At 41.0% G+C, this 23,574-nt stretch overlaps 1 protein-coding gene across 11 annotated transcripts in view; it reads left to right on the top strand.

Annotated features, from left to right (window-relative positions):
• The window catches only part of GRIP1 (glutamate receptor interacting protein 1), a gene marked incomplete at its 5' end in the record, with an annotated part of 731,133 nt that overhangs the window by 614,036 nt on the left and 93,523 nt on the right, over nucleotides 1-23,574 (top strand). For 8 of the 11 annotated variants that reach the window (XM_081250289.1, XM_081250291.1, XM_081250283.1 and 5 more), the window contains 2 exons: nucleotides 14,802-14,949; nucleotides 16,836-17,005. In XM_081250289.1, the coding sequence (XP_081106415.1) occupies nucleotides 14,802-14,949; nucleotides 16,836-17,005 (318 nt within the window). Of the gene's footprint in view, nucleotides 1-14,801; nucleotides 14,950-16,835; nucleotides 17,006-23,043; nucleotides 23,200-23,574 lie in introns of all 11 variants that reach the window. The other 3 variants (XM_081250285.1, XM_081250282.1, XM_081250286.1) reach the window with 1 other exon arrangement.

Consider the following 23,574-nt stretch of genomic DNA (forward strand, 5'->3'; position numbering starts at 1 on the left):
CAGGAATGATGACTTATCCTGCAGACTTAGAAAGCCCAGTGTGCAGGAATGTGAGATGGGTGATCTTTTATCCTGGCAAGAATCTAGTTAGGCTTCTCCAGCCTCCTGGCCAAAGCATTTGGATTTGGTCTTAGTCATATATATAAAATGCTAACAGAGCAGGGTCTCCTCACAGAGGACCTTCTTGAATTATCTAACATCCAGCTTCTGCTGGAAACCTAAGTAAGGGAAAAGATTGCTATCTAGGAAGATCCCCAGAGAGACATCCAGTCTGTCTACCCAGGGATCTGTCTTTAGATCAAGTTGACCATCACATTAGCTTGTCGCATTTAGAGACACCAGCATTGATTTGCTTTTTAATCTTATGCCTCAACTTTGATCAAGGAGTAGTCATTATGAAAATGCACTGAGGGCATCACCCATTATATCAGTTTGCACCATCTACATACAAAACTCCATGGGAGAGATAGTTCTTAGAACTCCCTGCTACAAGAAAATTTCCACTGTAGGGATGAGAAGACTTCCTCTTCTCCAACAGTGAGAGCTGCATAATTGACAATGTTCCTGTAACCGTTGTAGTTTCCAGGAAGCGTCATCATATTTTTTTAATTGTAACAGAATTCACATAACATATAATTAACCACTTTAAAGTATAAAATTCAGTAGCATTTAGTACATTCACAATGTTGTGCTACACCATCAGCTCTGCTTGGTTCTAAAGCTGAAGCAGTCACTCTTTATTCCCCTCTGCCCCCAACCCCTGGCAACTACTAATCTACTTTCTGTCTCTGTGGATTTACCTATAATTTAGAGTCATTTTTGCTATTCAGTCAGAGCATCTCTGTTAACCCTTGTAGGCAAGCATTCGTAGGTCTTTTTATTCTTCCTGATTGCTTCTTTATATTGCATATTTTGTTTAAAGCAAGCAGCCTCCAGACTTTTGTGGAAAGGAGTTGAGTGGAGATAATGTACAAATAAGGATAGCCTCCTTCTTACCTCCAGAACTACTCACGACCCTTCTCCATGCTACTCTGCACTGTGACCTGTGTGGCCTGCATTATGGGCTCCCATGTCCTCTGGCTCCAGTTGGGTTTAGCTAACAGGGAATCATGGCCAGAGATCAGAGGGAGGGAGGACAGTGAGGTCCAGTGTTGTTCCCTGGCTTCACCCTGTGGATTCACTGGGGATGGCTGCATCCTTTGACTGAAGGTCCCAGCTCCTGTCAGCTAGCCCTGTCCATACAGTCCTTTCTGAATCCTGGTTTCGCTAACAGCTCTATCCTTTGCCTTTTTGGGCCTAGTGGAGTATGGTGCCCTGTTGCTTCTAACCCCAGAGTATTGCATTATCCCTTGTGGTTTCCCTATAACCTGCCCACACACTTCTAAATAAGTAAGTCCCCTACATACGAACGAGTTCCATTCCAAGAATGTGTTCGTTAGTCCAATTTGTTCATAAGTCCAACAAAGTTAGCCTAGGTACCCAACTAACACAATCAGCTGTATACCGCTGCTTTTACGCTTGCTTCCAGACATCCTGGGCCTGAAATAAAGATACAGTCCTGCTGTACTTTATACAGTACTGTACAGTAAAGTACACAAAAGCACAACCACTTGTAGAGGATGCACGCATGTGACAATGTACACCAGACACATGAACTAATTTATGTGACTGGACATGTGAATGCATGTTTGCAACTTTGAAAGTTCACAACTTGAAGGTTCGTATGTAAGGGACTTACTGTAGTTCCTTCATTAAAATCTCATCAAATTATCCTAATTTGAGTATATCATGTTTTTTGCTAGCACCTTGACTTAGTAAGCTTATGCTACCCCATGTTTCTGTTCAGCTGTCAGTCAACATGATTTGCACAGAGTCCTCTGCAGATCATCTGGTCTGGCAGATTCTCCAATGGCCAGACAGTGTCCTTTCCCAGGCATCCAGAGCATTCACATCTCTTCATGCTGTTAGGGTACAGAACCTTTGTTCAATCTGAGTGATGCCAGTCTTTTCAAGAGCTCATAATCCTGGAAGTAGCTTATTTACTTGACCATTTCCAGCTATTAGAATACCCACTTATAGAAGGGAAATGACCAATGAGTTCAAGTTCCATCTGGAAGGTGGGTTACCTTTCGTGGAATGGATTGTTCCCTAATGATTTTGCCATCAGATAAACTCAAACCTTCTCAGTCTGGTATTATGAGACATTGAATAGAATTCATTATTCAGGCTTAGAATTTAGACAAAGGAAAAATATCCCTCATCATCAACATCTACTGGGTATGCATATGCACCCTGTTACAAGAACAGCCATTCAAAGGGTTTAAACATGGGGTTAACATGATTTCAACTACACTAGGAACTCTTAAGCATAACAATATGACTTAAATGTCTGCATCATCACTACTGTTAGCATAACACCTTGAATAAAATAATAGGTCTTCATTCATTCCATCAACAAATAACATTGAGCACCTACTGTGTACACAGATGCTATGTAGACAATATGGAGAGTCACAGTCATGAGCAGGACGTACACAGTCCCTACAGCATGGAGCTTACATTATTATTATTTTTTTTTTTTTGCGGTATGCGGGCCTCTCACTGTTGTGGCCTCTCCTGTTGTGGAGCACAGGCTCCGGACGCACAGGCTCAGCGACCATGGCTCACGGGCCCAGCCGCTCCGTGACATGTGGGATCTTCCCGGACCGGAGCACGAACCCGTGTCCCCTGCATCGGCAGGCGGACTCTCAACCACTGTGCCACCAAGGAAGCCCCGGAGCTTACATTATTAATCAAAGAACAATTAATTAAAGAGGGAGTTGAACAACTAATTGTTGAATTACGTGTATTAGAAGTGCTGTGAAGGGAAAGCATAGGGTTCTGTTAAAGCATATAGCAGACAGGTTGACGTGGTTTGCAGGGCAGGGCAGGAATCCCTGCAGAAGTGACATTTGATCAGAGAGCAGCGGTGGAGGAGGGACCAGGGGAGAGTTAGAACATTCCAGGTAGACAGAACAGTATATATAAGGGGCCAGAGGCAGGAAGGCACACAGTGTTTTTGAAGAATTGAAAGAGGACTAGGAAGCTGGGGCAGAGAGAGCAAGGGCAGAATGGTGGTAAAGGAAACTGGTGAGCTAAGCAGGAGCCAGATCACGTAGGTCCTTGAAGACCCCACTAATACATTTTTACCCTGTTAGAAGAACAGCTGTTGAAAGGTTTTAAGCGTGGGGTTAACATCATGAGATCTGCACTTTTAAAAAATTCGATCTGGATTGGGGAAGTTGGGAGACGTGAGAAGAAGAGGGATATACCAGTTGATGGAAGCTTGGACTAAAATGGTGATGATGGATTTGGAAATTGAATGAAATTGAGAACTCTTTAGAAATTAGAATCCAGAGGAATTTGTGAGAGTGAGGGAGAAGATGGAGTTGGGGATGACTCCTGGGTTTCTGGTTTGCCTGACAGGATAAAACATGAGCCATTCACTGGGAGGAGATATGGAGAAGAATCAGTGGAATGGGGTGGCCTCACCATTCGTTTTGGGCATGTTGTGTTTGATGGGCTTGTGAGATATTCAGGAATTGTGCAAGGCAGCAGTGAAGGAATGTATGCTGGACACATGCATTTGAGAGTGCACGTGGTGAGGTGAAACTCTGGGGTGCTAAGGAGAGAGAACAGAGGACTGAGCTCATACACTGTAAGCTGTTGTCAACAATCCCTGATCGGCTTTACATGAGATAAGCGCCTTCTTTTCCTCATCATTTTTTTTCTGCATAAGTTAGGACCTCATTATGACACAGTCTTGTTAGAAAGTTAAAGTTGTGCCCTAGAAAGTTCTTAATGTGAATGCTTCATATTATGGGATGAATGTACGAAGGTGGGGGACCATCCCTCAAACTCAGCCTTTAAAAGATGTTAGTGTTGTCATCAAAATATTTAAAGGTCTGAGGTTTTTCATCCCATCTTTATATATATATATATATATATATATAATTTATTTATTTATTTATTTTTGGTTGTGTTGGGTCTTCGTTGCTGCGCTCAGGCTTTCTCTAGTTGCAGCGAGCGGGGACTACTCTTCTTTGCAGTGCACGGGCTTCTCGCTGCGGTGGCTTCTTCTTTGTTGTGAGGCACAGGTTCTAGGCACGTGGGCTTCAGTAGTTGTGGTGCATGGGCTCAGTAGTTGTGGCTTGCGGGCTCTAGAGCACAGGCTCAATAGTTGTGGTGCACGGGCTTAGTTGCTCCATGGCATGTGGCATCTTCCCGGACCAGGGCTCGAACCTGTGTCCCCTGCATTAGCAGGTGGATTCTCAACCACTGCACCACCAGGGAAGACCCTGCATCCCATTTTGATAAACAGTAATTGTCTAGAATCACTTTTATATCTAGCAGCTCCCTTCTTCTACCCATTAGTAGGATTCTGGAATTTAAATTCAGCTATTGTGTATTTTCATAAAGTTTATTAACCTTGTCTAATTTTCCAATTCCCACTAGGCTCTTCCTTACTGACATTGCTAGCTCTTTGCAGAGTCATAGATTATCAGAGTTAGAGATCTTTTATTGAAGTCCCCTAATTTTACAGATTAAGAAAATGAGGTCCAGGGGAGATGATGGCTTGGGCCACACAGTAAGTTGGTGGCATAGCTAGGACCACCCTCCAGAGCTCCAGATCTGAGCCCAGCTTAGAATCACACTGTGTCTTCTCTTAACCATGAGCTTACATTTCTCTTTTCAGAGTTCTGAAGCTTTCCAGAGTTCTGAAGCTTTCCACTTTAAATTTTAAAAGAAACTCATTAATTGCACATTAGGCTCCCCCAAATGTAAATGTTGCATTTGTTGTTCCTTCAAAGCTTTCATGGGGAAAGTACTGCTTAAAGAGAGACTGTTATTCTAGTTTTCCATTCCAGAGGTGCACCAGAGCAGCTATGAGTACACTCTCTCTCTCCCTCTAAATTAATGGTGGCAGAAAATATGATAGCCTTTTTCTATGCTTCCTAGTGTTCCTGTTCCTATCATTTCTTTCTACAAGAAAAAATTTAATATTAATTCTTCACTATAACTGGAACATTAGAACCAAACATAAGAATATAATTTTTAATACCTTGACAAATATATAGGCCAGGAAAAAAGCATAACAATGTAAGAGTTTATATTTAAACAACTTTCACATATGCTGATAACCTCTTTATAAACTCTGATCTTTAATCCTGATGTAATGCTTTTAAGAAACATGAAAACCTAGTGTGTGTACTGGGTGATGGTTGATGGTGGCTTTATAAAACTTACATCTGCAAATAACTATAAATAGCTGCTTCTTAGAATAAAAGTTCAAGAAAGTTATGTTGGAGGCATAAACTCAAGTGAAAAGGCCTGTCACAGTACAGATTCATTTGGCAACAAAAACTCAAACTTACACTACTAGCTTAAATGTGGTAGAAGTTTATTTCTTGGGAGAGCAAGCAGTCTCTGGAGATACAGTTTCAGGAATCTAAGCATCCCCTATCTGGGAGTGCCATGCCCTTGTCTGCATGGTGGGAGATGGCTCACCAGTTCTGGGCCCACAGTGCAACATCAAGAAAGGGAAAATGAGGTAGGGGAGGGCACAGCCATTCTTTTTAAGAATGTGTCACATCTCACTTCTACTCACTTCCCATTGGCTGGAACTTAGTCTCATGGCTACACCTCACTGCAGAGAACGCTGGAAAATGTTGTTCTTAGCTGGGCAGCCATTCGCTCAGCTAAAACTTAGAAAGCTTATTACTAAGAAAGAAGGAAAGATGGGATGCCAAGGAACAACTCTTATTTCTGTCATTTGTAAGAGGTTAAGTTATAAGTAACAAAAAACTTTATTACTTTCATCTGTTAAGCCAATAAATGTATCTTTAGACAGAAAACCATGTGGAAGAATACATGTGATTGTCACCTCACAAACCTGTCTGTTAAAACTCCAACAAGTCTATGAGAAATGATTTGGGAAATTAGCCCTTCTAAAATTAATACTAAAGTTCTATAAAAATAATGTGAGAAAAGACCCCACTAGGCCAGAGCTCACATGAGGTTCAACCTGAACAGGAAAAGACATTGCAAGGGAGCAAATTCCAGGAAGAGGAGGACAGCAGACTTCTGGGGATGGAGCTATAGGCATCAGATTATGTGCACTTGGCTTAGCAGCGAACTTTGACTGTTAGAGTTGAAAGGGGGAAAGAGTCAGCTACCCTCGTGATGGAAGGACAGCTCACACAGGGGCTGGAAAGACAGCTCACATAGGGACTACAAGGACTGACCAGAATTCTTTACTAGGAGGTCCCAGGGAGACAGATGACGTGCAAACCACTGTTCCAGATAGGCCTGGGAACACTCACTATAAACTCCAAGGTGAGAGTAAGGCAGGACCCTGGGCAGCACATGACCAAGGGAAGCACTGGAGAGAAACAAAGCAGGAAACGAGGGAGAAAGAAGAGAAGCCAGATGATGTCAATGGCCTGAGATCAAGGTGTTAACACAGCAGGGTGAGCAGGACCAGAGAGTTCGGTTTATGGGAAAATTATAGCCATAACACCCAAGAATCAAAAAATCCTCTTAGTGGACTAAGACCTTTGGCTCCTCCCAGCTTTTATTAATGGGACTCTGCCCTGAAATTGACAGGAAGAGGTACAGGCCTTTTAACCTTTTTTAGGACTAAATATTACCAATCATTTAAGAAGCATAGTGCATACAATAATCCTTAGCCCTGGAATATGAATGCCGTTGGCATGACTGTTCTCATCTTTACCTTATTTCAGAAAAATCTTGCTTCATCTGGGACTGAAGATGGCTCTCTCCCAGGGGACTTTTAGCTTCAGGAGTCAGTGCATATTGCCTGAGCTTCAGCTATAGGAATACAGATTTCGTAGTTTACCATATCTGAGCGGTGGCTTGGTGATAAAGATGTACTTGCAGGAAGACAAAGTGGTATTAATGAAGTCTCAAACACCAGAGCAGTAGAAAGTCATAAAAATACTACCTAGAGGACCTTCATGATGGTGGAGGAGTAAGACATGGAGATCACCTTCCTCCCCACAAATACATCAGAAATACATCTACATGTGCAACAACTCCTACAGAACACCTACTGAACGCTGGCAGAAGACCTCAGACGGCCCGAAGGCAGGAAACTCCCCACATACCTAGGTTGGGCAAAAGTAAAGGAAAAACAGAGACAAAAGAATAGGGACGGTACCTGCCCCTCTGGGAGGGAGCTGTGAAGGAGTGAAAGTTTCCACACACTAGGAAGCCTCTTCACTGGTGGAGACAGGGGGTGGGCGGGGGGGAAGCTTCGGAGCCATGGAGGAGAGCACAGCAACAGGAGTTCAGAGGGCAAAGCAGAGAGATTCGCACAAAGAGGATCAGAGCCGACCAGCACTCACCAGCCCGAGAGGCTTGTCTGCTCACCCGCCAGGGCGGGTGGGGGCTGGGAGCTGAGGCTCGGGCTTTGGAGGTCAGACCCCAGGGAGAGGAGTGGGGTTGGCTGCATGAACGCAGCCTGAAGGGGGCTAAGTGCACCACAGCTAGCCGGGAGGGAGTCTGGGAAAAAGTCTGGACTTGTCTAAGAGGCAAGAGACCATTGTTTCGAGGTGCCTGAAGAGAGGAGATTCAGAGCACCGCCTAAACGAGCTCCAGAGACGGGCACGAGGTGCGGCTATCAGCACGGACCCCAGAGACGGGCATGAGACGCTAAGGCTGCTGCTGCCGCCACCAAGAAGCCTCTGTGCAAGCACTGGTCACTATCCACACCTCCTCTCCCAGGAACCTGTGCAGCCCGCACTGCCAGGGTCCGGTGATCCAGGAACAACTTCCCCGGGAGAACACACGGCGTGCCTCAGGCTGGTGCAATGTTATGCCGGCCTCTGCGGTTGCAGGCTCACCCCGCATCCATACCCCTCCCTTCCCCCGGCCTGAGTGAGCCAGAGCCCCATAATCAGCTGCTCCTTTAACCCCGTCTTGTCTGGGCAGGAACAGATGCCCTCAGGCAACCTGCATGCAGAGGTGGGGCCAAATCCAAAGCTGAACCCCAGGAACTGTGTGAACAAAGAAGAGAAAGGGAAATCTCTCCCAGCAGCCTCAGGAGCAGCAGATTAAATCTCCACAATCAACTTGATGTACCCTGCATTTCTGGAATACCTGAATAGACAATGAATCATCCCAAACCTGAGACAGTGGACTTTGGGAAAAACTGTAGACTTGGGGTTTGCTTTCTGCGTCTAGTTTGTATCTAGTTTTATGTTTATCTTAGTTTAGTATTTAGAGCTTATTATCAATGGCAGATTTGTTTCTTGATTTGGTTGCTCTCTTCCTTTTTATTTATATATATACTTTTTAATTTTTCCTTTTTCTCTTTTTGCGAATGTATATGTGTATGCTTCTTTGTGTGATTTTGTCTGTATAGGTTTGCTTTTACCTTTTGTACTAGGGCTCTATCTGACCTTTTTTTTTTTAGTATAGTTTTTAGCACTTGTTATCATTCATGGATTTCTTTATTGGTTTGGTTACTCTTTTCCTTTTTATTTTTTCATTACTTTTTAATATTTTTTATTTTAATAATTTTTAATGTATTTTTTTCTTTTTTTTTTTTTCACTTCTCCCTTTCTTCTGAGCTGTGTGGCTGACACGGTCTTGATGCTCCAGCCGGGTGTCAGGCCTGAGCCTCTGAGGTGAGAGAGCCGAGATCAGGACATTGGTCCACCAGGGACCTCACGGCCTCTCGTAATATCAATCGGTGAGAGCTCTCCCAGAGATCTCTGTCTCAATGCTAAGACCCAGATCCACTCAACGACCAGCAAGCTCCAGTGCTGGACACCCCATGCCAGACAACTAGCAAGACAGGAACACACACCACCCGTTAGCAGAGAGGCTGCTTAAAATCATACTAAGTTCACAGACACCCCAAAAGACACCACTGGACGCGGTCCTGCCCACCAAAAGACAAGATCCAGCCTCATCCACCAGAACACAGGCACCAGTCCTCTCCACCAGGAAGCCTACACAACCCACTGAACTAACCTTAGCCACTGGGGGCAGACACCAAAAACAACGGGAAGTATGAACCTGCAGCCTGTGAAAAGGACACCCCAAACACGGTAAGTTAAGCAAAATGAGAAGACAGAGAAACACACAACAGATGAAGGAGCAAGGTAAAAACCCACCAGACTGAACAAATGAAGTGGAAATAGGCAGTCTACCTGAAAAAGAATTCAGAGTAATGATAGTGGAGATAATCCAAAATCTTTGAAATAGAATGGAGAAAATACAAGAAACGTTTAACAAGGACCTAGAAAAACTAAAGAGCAAACAAAGAATGATGAACAACAAAATAAATGAAATAAAAATTCTCTAGAAGGAATCAAGAGCAGAATAACTGAGGCAGAAGAACAGATAAGTGACCTGGAAGATAAAATAGTAGAAATAACTACCGCAGAGCACAATAAAGAAAAAAGAATGAAAACAATTGAGTACAGTCTCAGAGACCCCTGGGACAACATTAAATGCACCAACATTCAAATTATACGGGTCCCAGAAGAAGAAGAGAAAAAAAAAAGGACTGAGAAAATATTTGAAGAAGTTATAGCTGAAAACTTCCTTAATAAGGGAAAGGAAATAGTCAATCAAGTCAATCAATTCTTATGCACCCAACACAGGATCACCTCAATACATAAGGCAAATGCTAACAGCCATAAAAGGGGAAATCGACCATAACACAATAATAGTAGGGGACTTTAACACCCCACTTTCACCAATGGACAGATAATCCAAAATGAAAATAAATAAGGAAACACAAGCCTAAAAAGACACATTAAACAACATGGACGTAATTGATATTTATAGGACATTCCATCCAAAAACAACAAAATACACTTTATTCTCAAGTGCTCATGGAACATTTTCCAGGATAGACCATATCTTGGGTCACAAATCAAGCCTTGGTAAATTTAAGAAAATTGAAATCGTATCAAGTATCTTTTCTGACCACAACGTTATAAGACTAGAAATCAAAAAATACCTAGAGACAAATGACCGTGAAAACACAATGACCCAAAACCTATGGGATGCAGCAAAAGCAGTTCTAAAAGGGATGTTTATAGCAGTACAAGCCTACCTCAAGAAACAACAAACATCTCAAATAAACAACCTAACCTTACACCTAAAGCAATTAGAGAAAGAAGAACAAAAAAAATCCAAAGTTAGCAGAAGGAAAGAAATCATAAAGATCAGATCAGAAATAAATGGAAAAGAAATGAAGGAAATGATAGCAAAGATCAATAAAACTAAAAGCTGGTTCTTTGAGAAGATAAACAAAATTGATCAACCATTAGCCAGACTTACCAAGAAAAAAAGGGAGAAGACTCAAATCAATAGAATTAGAAATGAAAAAGGAGAAGTAACAACCTGGAAGAAATGGACAAATTCTTAGAAAAGAACAACCTTCTGAGACTGAACCAGGAAGAAATAGAATATATAAACAGACCAGTTACAAGCCCAGAAATTGAAACTGTGATTAAAAATCTTCCAACAGGGCTTCCTGGTGGCGCAGTGGTTGAGAGTCCACCTGCCGATGCAGGAGACATGGGTTCGTGCCCCGGTCCGGGAAGATCCCACATGCCGCGGAGTGGCTAGGCCCGTGAGCCATGGCCTCTGAGCCTGCGTGTCTGGAGCCTGTGCTCCGCAACAGGAGAGGCCACAACAGTGAGAGGCCCACGTACTGCAAAAAAAAAAAAATCTTCCAACAAACAAAAGCCCAGCACCAGATGGCTTCACAGGCGAATTCTATCAAATATTTAGAAAAGAGCTAACACCTATCCTTCTCAAAATCCTCCAAAATATAGCAGAGGGAGGAACACTCCCAAACTCATTCTATGAGTCCACCATCACCCTGATACCAAAACCAGACAAAGATGTCACAAAAAAAAGAAAACAACAGGCCAATATCACTGATGAACATAAATGCAAAAATCCTCAGCAAAATACTAGCAAACAGTATCCAACAGCACATTAAAAGGGTCATACACCATGACCAAGTGGGGTTTATCCCAGGAATGTAATGATTCTTCAATATACACAAATCAATTGGTGTGATACACCATATTAAATTGAAGGAGAAAAGCCACATGATCATCTCAGTACATGCAGAAAATGCTTTTGACAAAATTCAACACCCATTTATGATAAAAACCCTCCAGAAAGTAGGCATGGAGGGAACCTACCTCAACATAATAAAGGCCATATATGACAAACCCACAGCCAACATCACTCCCAGTGGTGAAAAACTGAAACCATTTTCACTAAGATCAGGAACAAGACAAGGTTGCCCACTCTCACCACTATTATTCAACATAGTTTTGGAAGTTTTGGCCACAGCAATCAGAGATGAAAAATAAATAAAAAGAATCCAAATCAGAAAAGAAGAAGTAAAACGGTCACCTTTTGCAGGTGACGTGATACTATACATAGAGAATCCTAAAGATGCTACCAGAAAACTACTAGAGCTAATTAATGAATTTGGTGACGTAGCAGGATACAAAATTAATGCACAGAAATCTCTGGCATTCCTATACACTAATGATGACAAATCTGAAAGAGAAATTAAGGAAACAGTCGCATTTACCATTGCAAAAAAAAGAATAAAATACCTAGGAATAAACCTATCTAATGAGACAAAAGACCTGTATGTGGAAAACTATAAGACACTGATGAAAGAAATTAAAGATGATACAAACAGATGGAGAAATATACCACGTTCTTGAATTGGAAGAATCGACATTGTGAAAATGACTATACTACCCAAAGCAATCTACAGATTCAATGCAATCCCTATCAAACTACCAATGGCATTTTTCACAGAACTAGAACAAAAAATTGGACAACTTGTATGGAAACACAAAGACCCCGAATATCCAAACAATCTTGAGAAAGAAAAACGGAGCTGGAGGAATCAGGCTCCCTGACTTGAGACTATACTACAAATCTACAGTAATCAAGACAGTATGGTACTGGCACAAAAACAGAAATATAGATCAATGGAACAGGACAGAAAGCCCAGAGATGAACCCCCGCACATATAGTCACCTTATCTTTGATAAAGGAGGCAAGAATATACAATGGAGAAAAGACAGCCTCTTCAATAAGTGGTGCTGGGAAAACAGGACAGCTACATGTAAAAGAATGAAATTAGAACACTCCCTAACACCATACACAAAAATAAACTCAAAATGGATTAAAGACCTAAATGTAAGGCCAGATACAATAAAACTCTCAGAGGAAAACGTAGGCAGAACACTCTATGACATTAATCACAGCAAGATCCTTTTTGACCCACCTCCTAGAGAAATGGAAATAAAAACAAAAATAAATAAATGGGACCTAATGAAACTTAAAAGCTTTTTCACAGCAAAGGAACCCATAAACAAGATGAAAAGACAACACTCAGAATGGGAGAAAATAGTTGCAAACGAAGCAACTGACAAAGGATTAATCTCCAAAATATACAAGTAGCTCATGCAGCTCAATATCAAAAAAAAAACAACCCAATCCAAAAATGGGCAGAAGACCTAAATCGACATTTATCCAAAGAAGGTGTACAGATTGCCAACAAGCACATGAAAAGCTGCTCAACATCACTAATTATTAGAGAAATGCAAATCAAAACTACAATGAGGTATCACCTCACACCAGTCAGAATGGCCATCATCAAAAAAATCAACAAAGAATAAATGCTGGAGAGGGTGTGGAGAGAAGGGAACCCTCTTGCACTGTTGGTGGGAGTGTAAATTGATACAGTCACTATGGAGAACAGTATGGAGGTTCCTTAAAAAACTAAAAATAGAACTGCCATATGACCCAGCAATCCCACTACTGGGCATGTACCCTGAGAAACCATAATTCAAAAAGAGTCATGTACCACAATATTCATTGCAGCACTATTTACAATAGCCAGGACGTGGAAGCAGCCTTAGTGTCCATCGACAGATGAATGGATACAGAAGATGTGACACATATATACAATGGAATATTTACTCAGCCATAAAAAGAAACGAAGTTGAGTTATTTGTAGTGAGGTGGTTGGACCTAGAGTCTGTCATACAGAGTGAAGTAAATCAGAAAGAGAAAAACAAATACTGTATGCTAAAACATATATATGGAATCTAAAAAAAAAAAAAAAAAAAAAAGTGGTTCTGAAGAGCCTAAGGGCAGGACAGGAATAAAGACGCAGATGTAGAGAATGGACTTGAGGACACGGGAAGGGGGAAGGGTAAGCTGGGACGAAGTGAGAGAGTGGCATGGACATATATACACTACCAAATGTAAAATAGATAGCTAGTGGGAAGCAGCCGCATAGCAGTAGGAGATCAGCTCGGTGCTTTGTGACCACCTAGAGGGGTGGGATAGGGAGGGTGGAAGGGAGACGCAAGAAGAAGGGGATATGGGGATATGTATGCATATAGCTGATTCACTTTGTTATACAGCAGAAACTAACACAACATTGTAAAGCAATTATACTACAATAAAGATGTTAAAAAAAATAACTACCAAAAATATACAGTCTTGAAAAGTGAGATGACTCAAAGGCTTGAGGTCATAATATATCAATAATAATTATAATAATATTCTATGTGTATAGCACTTTATAAATTACAAAATGCTTTAACTGTACATTGATTTCCATTGTAGTAAGTGCTGAGGAAAAGGTACCATTTTCTAGGTAAGCAAGCAGACTTAGAAAATTTTAGTAACTAGTCTACGATACCATGATATCTTCTTTTACACAAAATATTGAGAAAAGAAGAAATAAGTACAGGTGTTATAAATCCAGGCCCAGGCCTCTTTCGCATGTGACCTCTGCCTCTTCTGAGCTTTAAAGGATGTAATGAGTTTTCTCATTTATTCATACATTCATTCGACAACTATTTATTGTACAACCTCTGTGTGCCAGTCATTATGCTGGGCACTGTGGAGGCTCTGATGGACCAGACATATGCTCTGCCTTCACAGCAAGCTTGCCATCTGGCAAAGGACAGAGGCATGTCATCCACACTAGTCATTAAGAATGAGTGAGGTGTGTACGACAATAGCAGAAAAATAACAGGCTGTGGGAGCACAGGAGAAAAGGATCTCACCAAATCATAGGTCAGGAGAGGCTTCCCAGAGGAATTGATGTTTACATCCCCAAGGGTAAGTACCAGTTGATGGAATGAAGAGAGTTCCAAGCTAAAAATAAAGCATGTGTGAAGATGCTTCTGAGGGAGAGGTGACCCTAGATCAGATCCAGAATAGGGATAACCCAGAGGATTTACATATTTAAGTTAGTGTATGCCTTCCTACTATTGGCCTACTTAGGCACATCATCAGTTCACCCTTCCTTCCATCCGTCCATCCATCCATCCATAGTAGGTGCTAACATGTTTATTGAGTTAATTAATTTTTTAAACTTTTCTCAAGAGACCCAGTATGTGCCAGGCACTGTGCCTAGTGATGGAGAGGGCATAAAGGTACACAAGACATCCTCCCAGCTGACGTGAAGCTTAAGTGTTAATTGAAGAGATAAACCCGTGCACATATTACCGTAATACAAGCTCGATGGAACAGGTGTCCTAAAAGGTGCCCTAAAGTTACCACGCACTGGACGTGGGGATAGTACACAGAGGGAAATCTAAGTTTCGGTGACAACGTTAACAGATCAACATCAGACTCAACATTCTCCACCTTTTTCATGTGTCTGTTTGATTATTTATTCTGTTTTGTTTTGTTTTCTGAAATGTGTTCTTCCATAGATTCTGTGGCAACAGCATCCGGACCACTACTAGTTGAAGTTGCCAAAACTCCTGGTGCCAGCCTTGGTGTGGCCCTGACTACCTCGATGTGCTGTAACAAACAGGTCATTGTCATAGACAAAATCAAATCTGCAAGTATCGCAGACAGGTGAGAGTCATAGAAAGTGCCTACTCTTCAAAACTGCATGTGTGTTAAAATATGTAGAGATATATTTATATATGTATATACATGCACATATGTAATACCTACACACACAGTAAAAAAAGAGCTCTTCTACCAGTTTATGCAAGCTTCATATACAAAACAAGTTACTGTTCTAGCGCTTAAAAATTCACCTACCTTATCAGGCACCCCATCATGTAATGTTGCTTCACCCAAATGTTTGGTGTGGCCTTTAGAAATGGGAAAAAAAGTCAAGCAACTCAGCACATTTACCTACTGTGTCCTAGGGTAATAGCCCGTTTTTGGTTTAGGGTAGCTAAGCAGATCTTTATTATGTGAACAATTCATCCTGCCACCATACAATCTTATTCCTTTTTTCTGAAATAAATAAAACAACATTTTTAAAATGATACAATCTTGAAAGAAAGGCCCTCTACCATCATAGTATGTTAGTCTTAGGGTTTCACCATTTTCAAGGGTCCCCGTAAACACCATTCATTCCCATGACAATAAAAATGCAAGACTTTTATCCTGAACTCTTCTTCCTAATTAATATTTTAGACTTACAAGAAGGGGGAAAAAAAGACTACCTTACCACCTAATAAATTATTTTACAGCTTCTGGTGAGAAAACCCCCAACTCATAGCTGAAGCACTCCAAGTGCATCCACGTGGAATTTTATTTTTAGATGACTTGAAATGCTTTTGTCTTGAGAAGTAGACTCTTGTCACCTTGGAAATGTTTAGATCTATTGGGTTGGCCGAAAAGTTCATCTGGGTTTTTCCATAAGATCTTACCAAAAAAAAACCTGAACGAACCTTTTGGCCAACCCAATACTTGACTACCCAATCTCCCTCCATGTTTCCAGCCCTCTTCTGCCCAGACCCTGGCCCTGCCTGGGGAACCTCTGACTCCGATGCACCCATGGCAACCCCTGTAGTGGTCAATCTACAGCTCCACTGTGCTGTTACCTACATTCAGCCCTTTAACAGTAATGGCCATTGACCCATGGGTACTCTCCCATTCAACGGTGCAGGATGCTTTCATTTTCTCCCTGTTTCTTTCCCATTTCGCAGCAGGTAAGCAGTTTAAGCAGCTGTCCACTTGGCTGGTACCTCGGGATGCTGACTGCTGTGTTTGCTGTTCTCAACGCATCCAGTAGCCAGTCTCTTGAGTTCAGCAAGATGTAGCAGCCAGCCCCTCCCCCATCCCAGCTACCCCCGCACTCCACTCACCACGAAGGCCTCCTTTGACTACTCTTTGACTTCTGCATAATTTCCATCATCATCAAGAGCTTTTGTACTAATAATTGTTTAACTCCAGAAAAACAAAATAAAACACAGTAATCAAGCACTGGTGATCTGGGAGCTTGAGTGAGACAATTCTGAGCAAGCACTGGCTGAATCTTTCCCCAAGTTATTCCCATTAACACAGAAAATAGTTGTAAATGACCCTATTCCCATTCTGTGAGTCACATCTTAACATTCTGAATGTTTACCAACTCACAGATATAAAAACCTAGGAGGAAAAACCACAGAAAAAAGTCAAGGGGAAACATTTTCCTGTTCTTGCCTCCCTTCCTGCTCACTTCCCCTCAACTTGCAGCATCACCACCCCCCAAATATATTTTTTATGAAGGACAAAAGAAAAACATTTCCTTGAGTTTTTCTGTATATTCTACAAGGTTTTACATTCCTCTTCATATCCAAGGAACTTAACATCTGAGAGGCGGTGTTTCCTATAACATCCAAACGATTCCTTTTTTTTCTTACGTAAGTGAAAACTGTGTGAAGTTTTCACTATGAGGACGTGAGAGTCGGCATCCAAGGAGGACCGCACGCCACTGTAGTGAGACTTTCTCCTTTCCGTAGATGTGGCGCTCTGCACGGGGGCGATCACATCCTGTCCATCGACGGGACCAGCATGGAGTACTGTACGCTCGCAGAAGCAACCCAGTTCCTGGCCAACACCACCGACCAGGTCAAGCTTGAGATTCTTCCCCACCATCAGACCCGCCTGGCCCTGAAGGGACCTGACCATGGTGAGAGGGTCCATCCGGATAAATCTCGGTTATCCTCCCCTTGCAATGATTGCTTCTCCAGCAGAGTTAGAAAGCAGGGAGACGCTGAGTTTAATTCTGCTTCTGTCATTTCTTTTCAAAACAACAGGTGATCTTTGTTTACTCTTCTTCATCTTCCAAGTCCCTTTTCCTAAGCCACAGGTATTTTACTTGAAACCCCCAAATTGAGGAAAGAAACGTTGTTTGAAATAGAATTTTCAGGCTTGTACTATTTGATTTTTTTTTTAAAGCCTTTGGTGCAAATTGAGTGTGGAGAGAAGGGAAATAATTTGACTTCTTGTTATTCATGTTGAATTTCCACTCTACTTAAAGGACAGTAAGGGCAAATAGTAAAACTCCCAGTTTTCGAAAATAAGGTGGGTATCATGCCAGACCCTTCAAATATTGGGGGAGGTGGGTGGGAAGTGTTGCATGAGGGATGACTTTCTCTAGATTTTGTCTGTTTGCCAGAGTAGTTTTTTTCTTAGGATGGAGAACAACCTTTCTGGCCAAATATTTCTCCTGGGAGTATCAGAATATTTCACTACAGTTATTCAGTAACAAGTGTCAACTGAGGGAATCTGCATTTTCACTGTCTTGAAGCTCACAGATCTGCTTGCTGAACATTTATATACCATCCCACCTAGGCATCTTTAAATAAAACCCAGTGCAGGAAAAAGGACTTTGAGCCCAAAATCAAATGAAGAAAGACTCCAGTGAGGTCTTTGTTCCAACCCTCCTCCCTCCTTTTCCTTAAACCAAGCACCCTCCATTTTTATTCATTGAAACCAATTCCTCGAAGCCTCACTAATACTATCAGGGCTCCCTAAAGGCAAAGAACACATTTCTGTATGTTTAGTTAGCAAGAGAAGAATTTTCTCTGGAACCGAAATTTTGCTTATGAGGAGGTCATTTGTATCCTATGTCTCGAACCTTCTAAAACACACTGCACTTTTCCACAGTTTAGAAGAAAAAGAGGTACCAAATAATTTTCATACTGAATGAGTCAGCTGGATGCAACCTTTTTTAATTAAACAGAGCTTAGACAGCCCTGGAGCTAATGAAAATCTCCAGTACAACATTCCCTTTATCAGATTTTAATTTTACACATTGGAGTTGGAGAAATGAGGCAACCGAGGCAGTTTATGAAATTCTGCCTCATTTGAATGGAAATGATAAGGGGGTGCAATTCATGGGAACGTTTCCTTCTCGTCAAGGGGCCATGCGGGCCTTTGCCGCTCACTGGCTGAGAGGGGAGATTTCTAAAATCATTAAGTTTCTTCTAAATTAATCTGAAGTTGCCACTGGATTTGGAGCACAGTGGGCACAACAGTGCACACTGCCTAGTGCTTTTTCAGCATGAGATTTCACTTGGTAAATTCTGGTATCAGTGAATCAGGAAAGTGAACAGACCCTATAAAAATGTCATTGTCTTCAGCAACCTCATTTTTCCCACCTTTTATTTGCCCTGTATACAAATCATAAATAGTTCAAATAGTTTCCACTCATGAAATATTAAATATTTTTACCTGCCAAGACAGTCTGAGAAGATGAATTTATAGACTAAAATGGATGGAGACCAAAAATTAATTTTTCTTTTCTTCACTGTGGAAAACCTGACATCATTTGTGATTTTTCAGGGGGATGAAGGGCTGGTCATTTTAGTAATTCTAGCTTCTATTTTTGACCCTGTCATCCACTTCTGTTGAAAATTGTTCACCATCTTCTTTATCTAACATACAGACATCTTCCTACATTTTACATTAAAATCAGACTTGTATTTCCAAGAAGAAATAAATATTGGCTCTTAAACATAATTAAATCCCCATTAATCCTCAAAAATGTTATTGTGTTTATAATTCTCAAACTTCTGTTTTGGTATGTAGTGGTGGTGTTTTACATAGTTTTACCCTTTTACTACAAGAAAGTTCTGGTTATTTTTTCAAAATCTCTGATGCCTAAATAGCATGTCTCTCATCCCGTAGGTGGATGGAGATATAACATTTCCCAGATTTTGCTTAGCAACAAAGCATTCAGGAAAATATAGCATTCAGGGAAATATAGAAATGGGCACATCAACCAGGAATAGATTAACTGTGCCTTTTGCTGGGAAGTAGCAACATTCAAAAAGCCAACAAGAATGAGTTTTTTAAAGAGTTCAGAAATTGTTCCCACTGAGGGTCTTTGGGAAACATAGTCATGACTGGAGGAAACTTTGTAAAAGAGTTTGGAAAAGAAAATGTGAGCAGAGTCATGAGGTTCCATACATTCAGTACCAGGAGGACTTCCATTTCTGAGCCCCAGGAGCAACCACCAGAGTAGCTGTTGCCTACACCCTTGGACTCCTGGACAGGACAAGAGGGTACAGTTAGAGAAGAGAACAAACAGAAGTACCTTCCATATCAGATACCTCAAGATTTCAACAGTGATGTCACCATGGAATGATAGGAAAAACATTTTATTTTCCTTGATCTTTATCTGTAACAAAGGACTTAGGAACACACATAGGAAGAGGCAGTGGAGTATGGTGGCTGAGGGCAGCAACTCAGAGTCAGACTTTCAGCACTTTAATTCTGGCTCCACCACTTGGGAACTTAGCAAGTTACCCAACTTTTCTATACCTCAGTTTCTTCACTGTAAAATGGGTATTATAATAATACCTACCTCATAGGTATATCGTGAGTATTATCTGAGATTATCCATGTAAAAGCACTTAGCACAGTGCCTGGTATATAGCGAGTACTCAGTGAAAGCTGACTGTTATTATGGGGACCATTAAATGGGAGAATATAAATGAATGTTTTTTGCAAAATGAAAGAGCACGCCAAAAATGTACCATCTAGGGCTTCCCTAGTGGCGCAGTGGTTGAGAGTCCGCCTGCCGATGCAGGGGACACGGGTTTGTGCCTCAGTCCAGGAGGATCCCACATGCCACGGAGCGGCTGGGCCCGTGAGCCATGGCCGCTGAGCCTGCGCATCTGGAGTCTCTGCTCCACAGCGGGAGAGGCTACAACGGTGAGAGGCCCATGTACCACAAAAAAAAAAAAAAAAAAGTACCATCTAATTTTTAAACTAAAATACTTGCCTAACATATGAGTATTAAGTACACCACCATAAAACAATAGATTTAGAGTGCACGTTCAGAATAAGCTATAGCTGTCTTCTCTGGCCTACAATGTTTGTTGAACGCCTTTTGCATTCATTATCCATGGCATGCAGTTTTTTGCATTACCGAATATAAATTTTGTCTCAATTATTTTACGTGTATGAAGATTTAGTCCCCAGTAGTAGTTCAAAGTCAAAGTCAATGTTATGACCTACATTTAACCTGCCTGCCACAAATGGCACAGTGCCAGGCATACAATAGGTGCTCAATAGATTTCTTATTGTGTTATTAATTGGGCTTGACAGTAATCAAAACTGCCCAGTAATTTTCAAAGCACTCCATAAAGAACTGGGTCGAAAAGTGAGTGCAGAATTCTGAAGTTCACTCACTGTACCTCATTTGACAATATTTTACAGAGCTCAATAGAATGGCTGTGGGTAGATTAGCCAGACCTAGCAATGACTGCATCTTGCTAAAAAGTCTTCTGGTACACCCTAAAGTCGAATGAGGATGGTGAAAGAGAATCCATCAGGGACTTTCTGGGCAGTGCTCTTTATCCCAAGGAAACTGCTGCTGCAGTGTGGACAGTGTGGACATGGACCCTCTGGCTGATATTCCTGTTCATTCATGCATGCCTCCATTCACTCATTCATTCACTCATTCATCAGTCATTATATACCAGACACTGTTCTAGTTTCCATGATACATCTAGTGAGCAAGACAAGCAAAGTGGATTCCTAGTCTCATGGAATTTACATTCCAGTCTAGAGGGACAAACATTAAAAGTATATTAAATAAATAAAGCCATTTCAGACAGTAATAAGTGGTATGAAGAATATAAAACAGCAGTGGGATAGCATGATTGGGAGAGGGCAGCTACTTCATCCAAGGAGGTCAGAACAACTCTGAGGTGGTGGTACCTGAGCTGAGACCTGAATCATAGTTAGAAGCCAGCCATGCAAACAAGGGGAGAAGAATATTAGAGGTAGGAAGAACAGGAAGTGTAAACGCCCTGAGGCAGGAAGCAGCCTGGCTTGTTCTAAGACAAGACAAAAGACCAACATGGCTCAAACAGGCAGTGATGAGGAGAGTGCTAGGGGATGAAGCTGGAGAGATAAGTAGGACTCACTTTTGATTCTGTTTGTAATTGTAACCCGTTGAAGTACCTTAAATGGGAGTCACATGATCTAACTTATGGATTTGAAAGACCATTCTATATTGTGGATACAGAGATGAACCAGGGAGCCAAGTCTGAAGATGAGGAAGTGATCTAGGTGAAGGAGATGGTGGCTTGAAAGTAGAATAGTGGAGAGGGAGATGGAACCCAAATTAGAAACAGCAGTGGATAGAAGGAAAGGGCCAGATGGTTTAGGGTTACAAAATTATGGTGGCCAGAAAAGTGTGCTGCAGATTCCTGAAATATTCTCTAAACTTAAGTGCCCAATGAGTGAAATTTGTTGAGTGAGAGATACATCTGTTTCCTTTAAAAGATGATTCATTGACAAGTAGATAGAAAGTAGACACAATCAATGCTATTAATAAAGGGCCATTGGATTTTATTCTGTGTACGAGCATCACACTAAGCACCTTAGGTACATAATTCTCACAGTTGGCCTGTGGAATAGATGCTTTCATGATCTCCACTTGACATACGAGGAAACTGAGGCCTAGAGAGGTTGAGTAACTGGCCAGGGTTATATACAGAAGATGGGCTGGAGCCGGAACAGAAACTCAGCTTGGCCTGAGCCCCTGGTGATCTGTCCACACTAGTGCTTTTGTTCCATTTACTGTCTCATTCCAGAAAGGCTGTGAAGTGGCCAGTGAGACTGATATCATGGATGGTATAATCTAAACTCTTATGTAAATAACCCTCCTTTAAATACTTACAGAGTATTTGGCCTCACTACATGAATAGATACTGCAGTCATTCACATGTAAGGCATCTAACCTTAGAATCATAACAGTAGGAGATAAAAGTTCATATTTTATTTTTCATTTTTAAAGATACTTAAATGAAAAATTTCATGTCAATACAGTAACAAACATAAAAGTGCTTGTATTTCAGAACACTGGGTAGAAAATCAAATCTAAACAATATTGAAATTAGAATGGAAATATGATATACAATTTTTTGAAAATAAAGGGGACACCAGAATTTTGAATTGAATTGACTTTATTAAAATTTCATGGCATCTTAAGGAAATATAAAGTATTTGATATACTTTAATAATTAAATATCTCTTTCAAATGTAAATACATCTTTTAAAAATACCCCCAAAATTATAAAATATATTGAGACTTTTATCTTCTGATTAGAGTATAAATAAGATCCTGATAATGATAGATGATTAGAGTGGTTTATTGTTGAGAAAAATCAAGTTCAAGTGATGAATAGTTGTATAATTAAAATGTCAGAGCAGTAAATTGTGATGTGTGACTAGTAAACCCCTTGAATCAGGAGCCAATGTGATTTATCCTTCCTTCTTTTCTTTTTCTCAAAACAAGTGCTACTAACTGGCCAAGATTTGCAAATCTTTAATCACTAATCTTGTGCCATAGATCTTTGTGGGGTTGACTTTTAAGTTTAAAAAAAAATGTTTTTAATCTCTGCTGTGAAGCACAGGGGGAGATTAGAAATTGATTCAATAGTCATCTTAAAAGGAGAAAAAATGGGCTGGGGAAAGTCATGCATTATTCTTGGGAAGATGAAAAGTTACCATCCCTGATGTTAATCATCAGTTTTGCTGACCACTGAGAAAAGTCAATATATATATATATATTTTTTGCAAGCAGCTTTCATTTTTTTGTTACACTTTTTATTTGTGCAATTCAGTTACTTTTTCCTCTTTTTTTTTTTTGGTTCTTTGTTTGTTTGTTTGTTTTTCTTATTTCTCATCATCACTTCATATGGGCAGTGAAAATTCAGAGGAGCAACAGGCAACCTCCCTGGGATTCCTGGGCCAGCGACCACTGCAGTCTTCACACCTACCATCACTATAATACGTACCACCCTGACCATTGCAGAGCGCCAGCCCTGACATTCGCGAAAGCAGCTCCTCCAAACAGCCCTCGTAATGTTCCAGGCTTTCGCCTCCTGGTCTTTTACTTAAATTATATTCTTCTCACCCCTTCCTCATCTGATTCATACCATTTTTGGTTTCATGGGTGTGGTGTGCTTTTCTTTATGTAGTAGCAACTTATCATTTCTGTCATCTCTTAAGTCCTTTTCCATCAGAAAGCATTTGTTGTTAGGACAGGACGTAAAGGTTCCGAATACTTTACGTGTGGTCAGGAAATAACAATGCAGAATAGTATATACAGTACAGTATTCTCAGACCTTATTTGTGTATGTGGAACCACTTGTGAAATTCATGTCAGAAAATATCTATGAAAATGAGGTTATGTATTTGATGCATTGAGTTGTTGTTTATGGAGAAACTTGTTTT

Source organism: Mesoplodon bidens (assembly GCF_964165515.1).
Source record: "Mesoplodon bidens genome assembly, chromosome: 11".
Lineage (NCBI taxonomy): Eukaryota > Metazoa > Chordata > Mammalia > Artiodactyla > Ziphiidae > Mesoplodon > Mesoplodon bidens.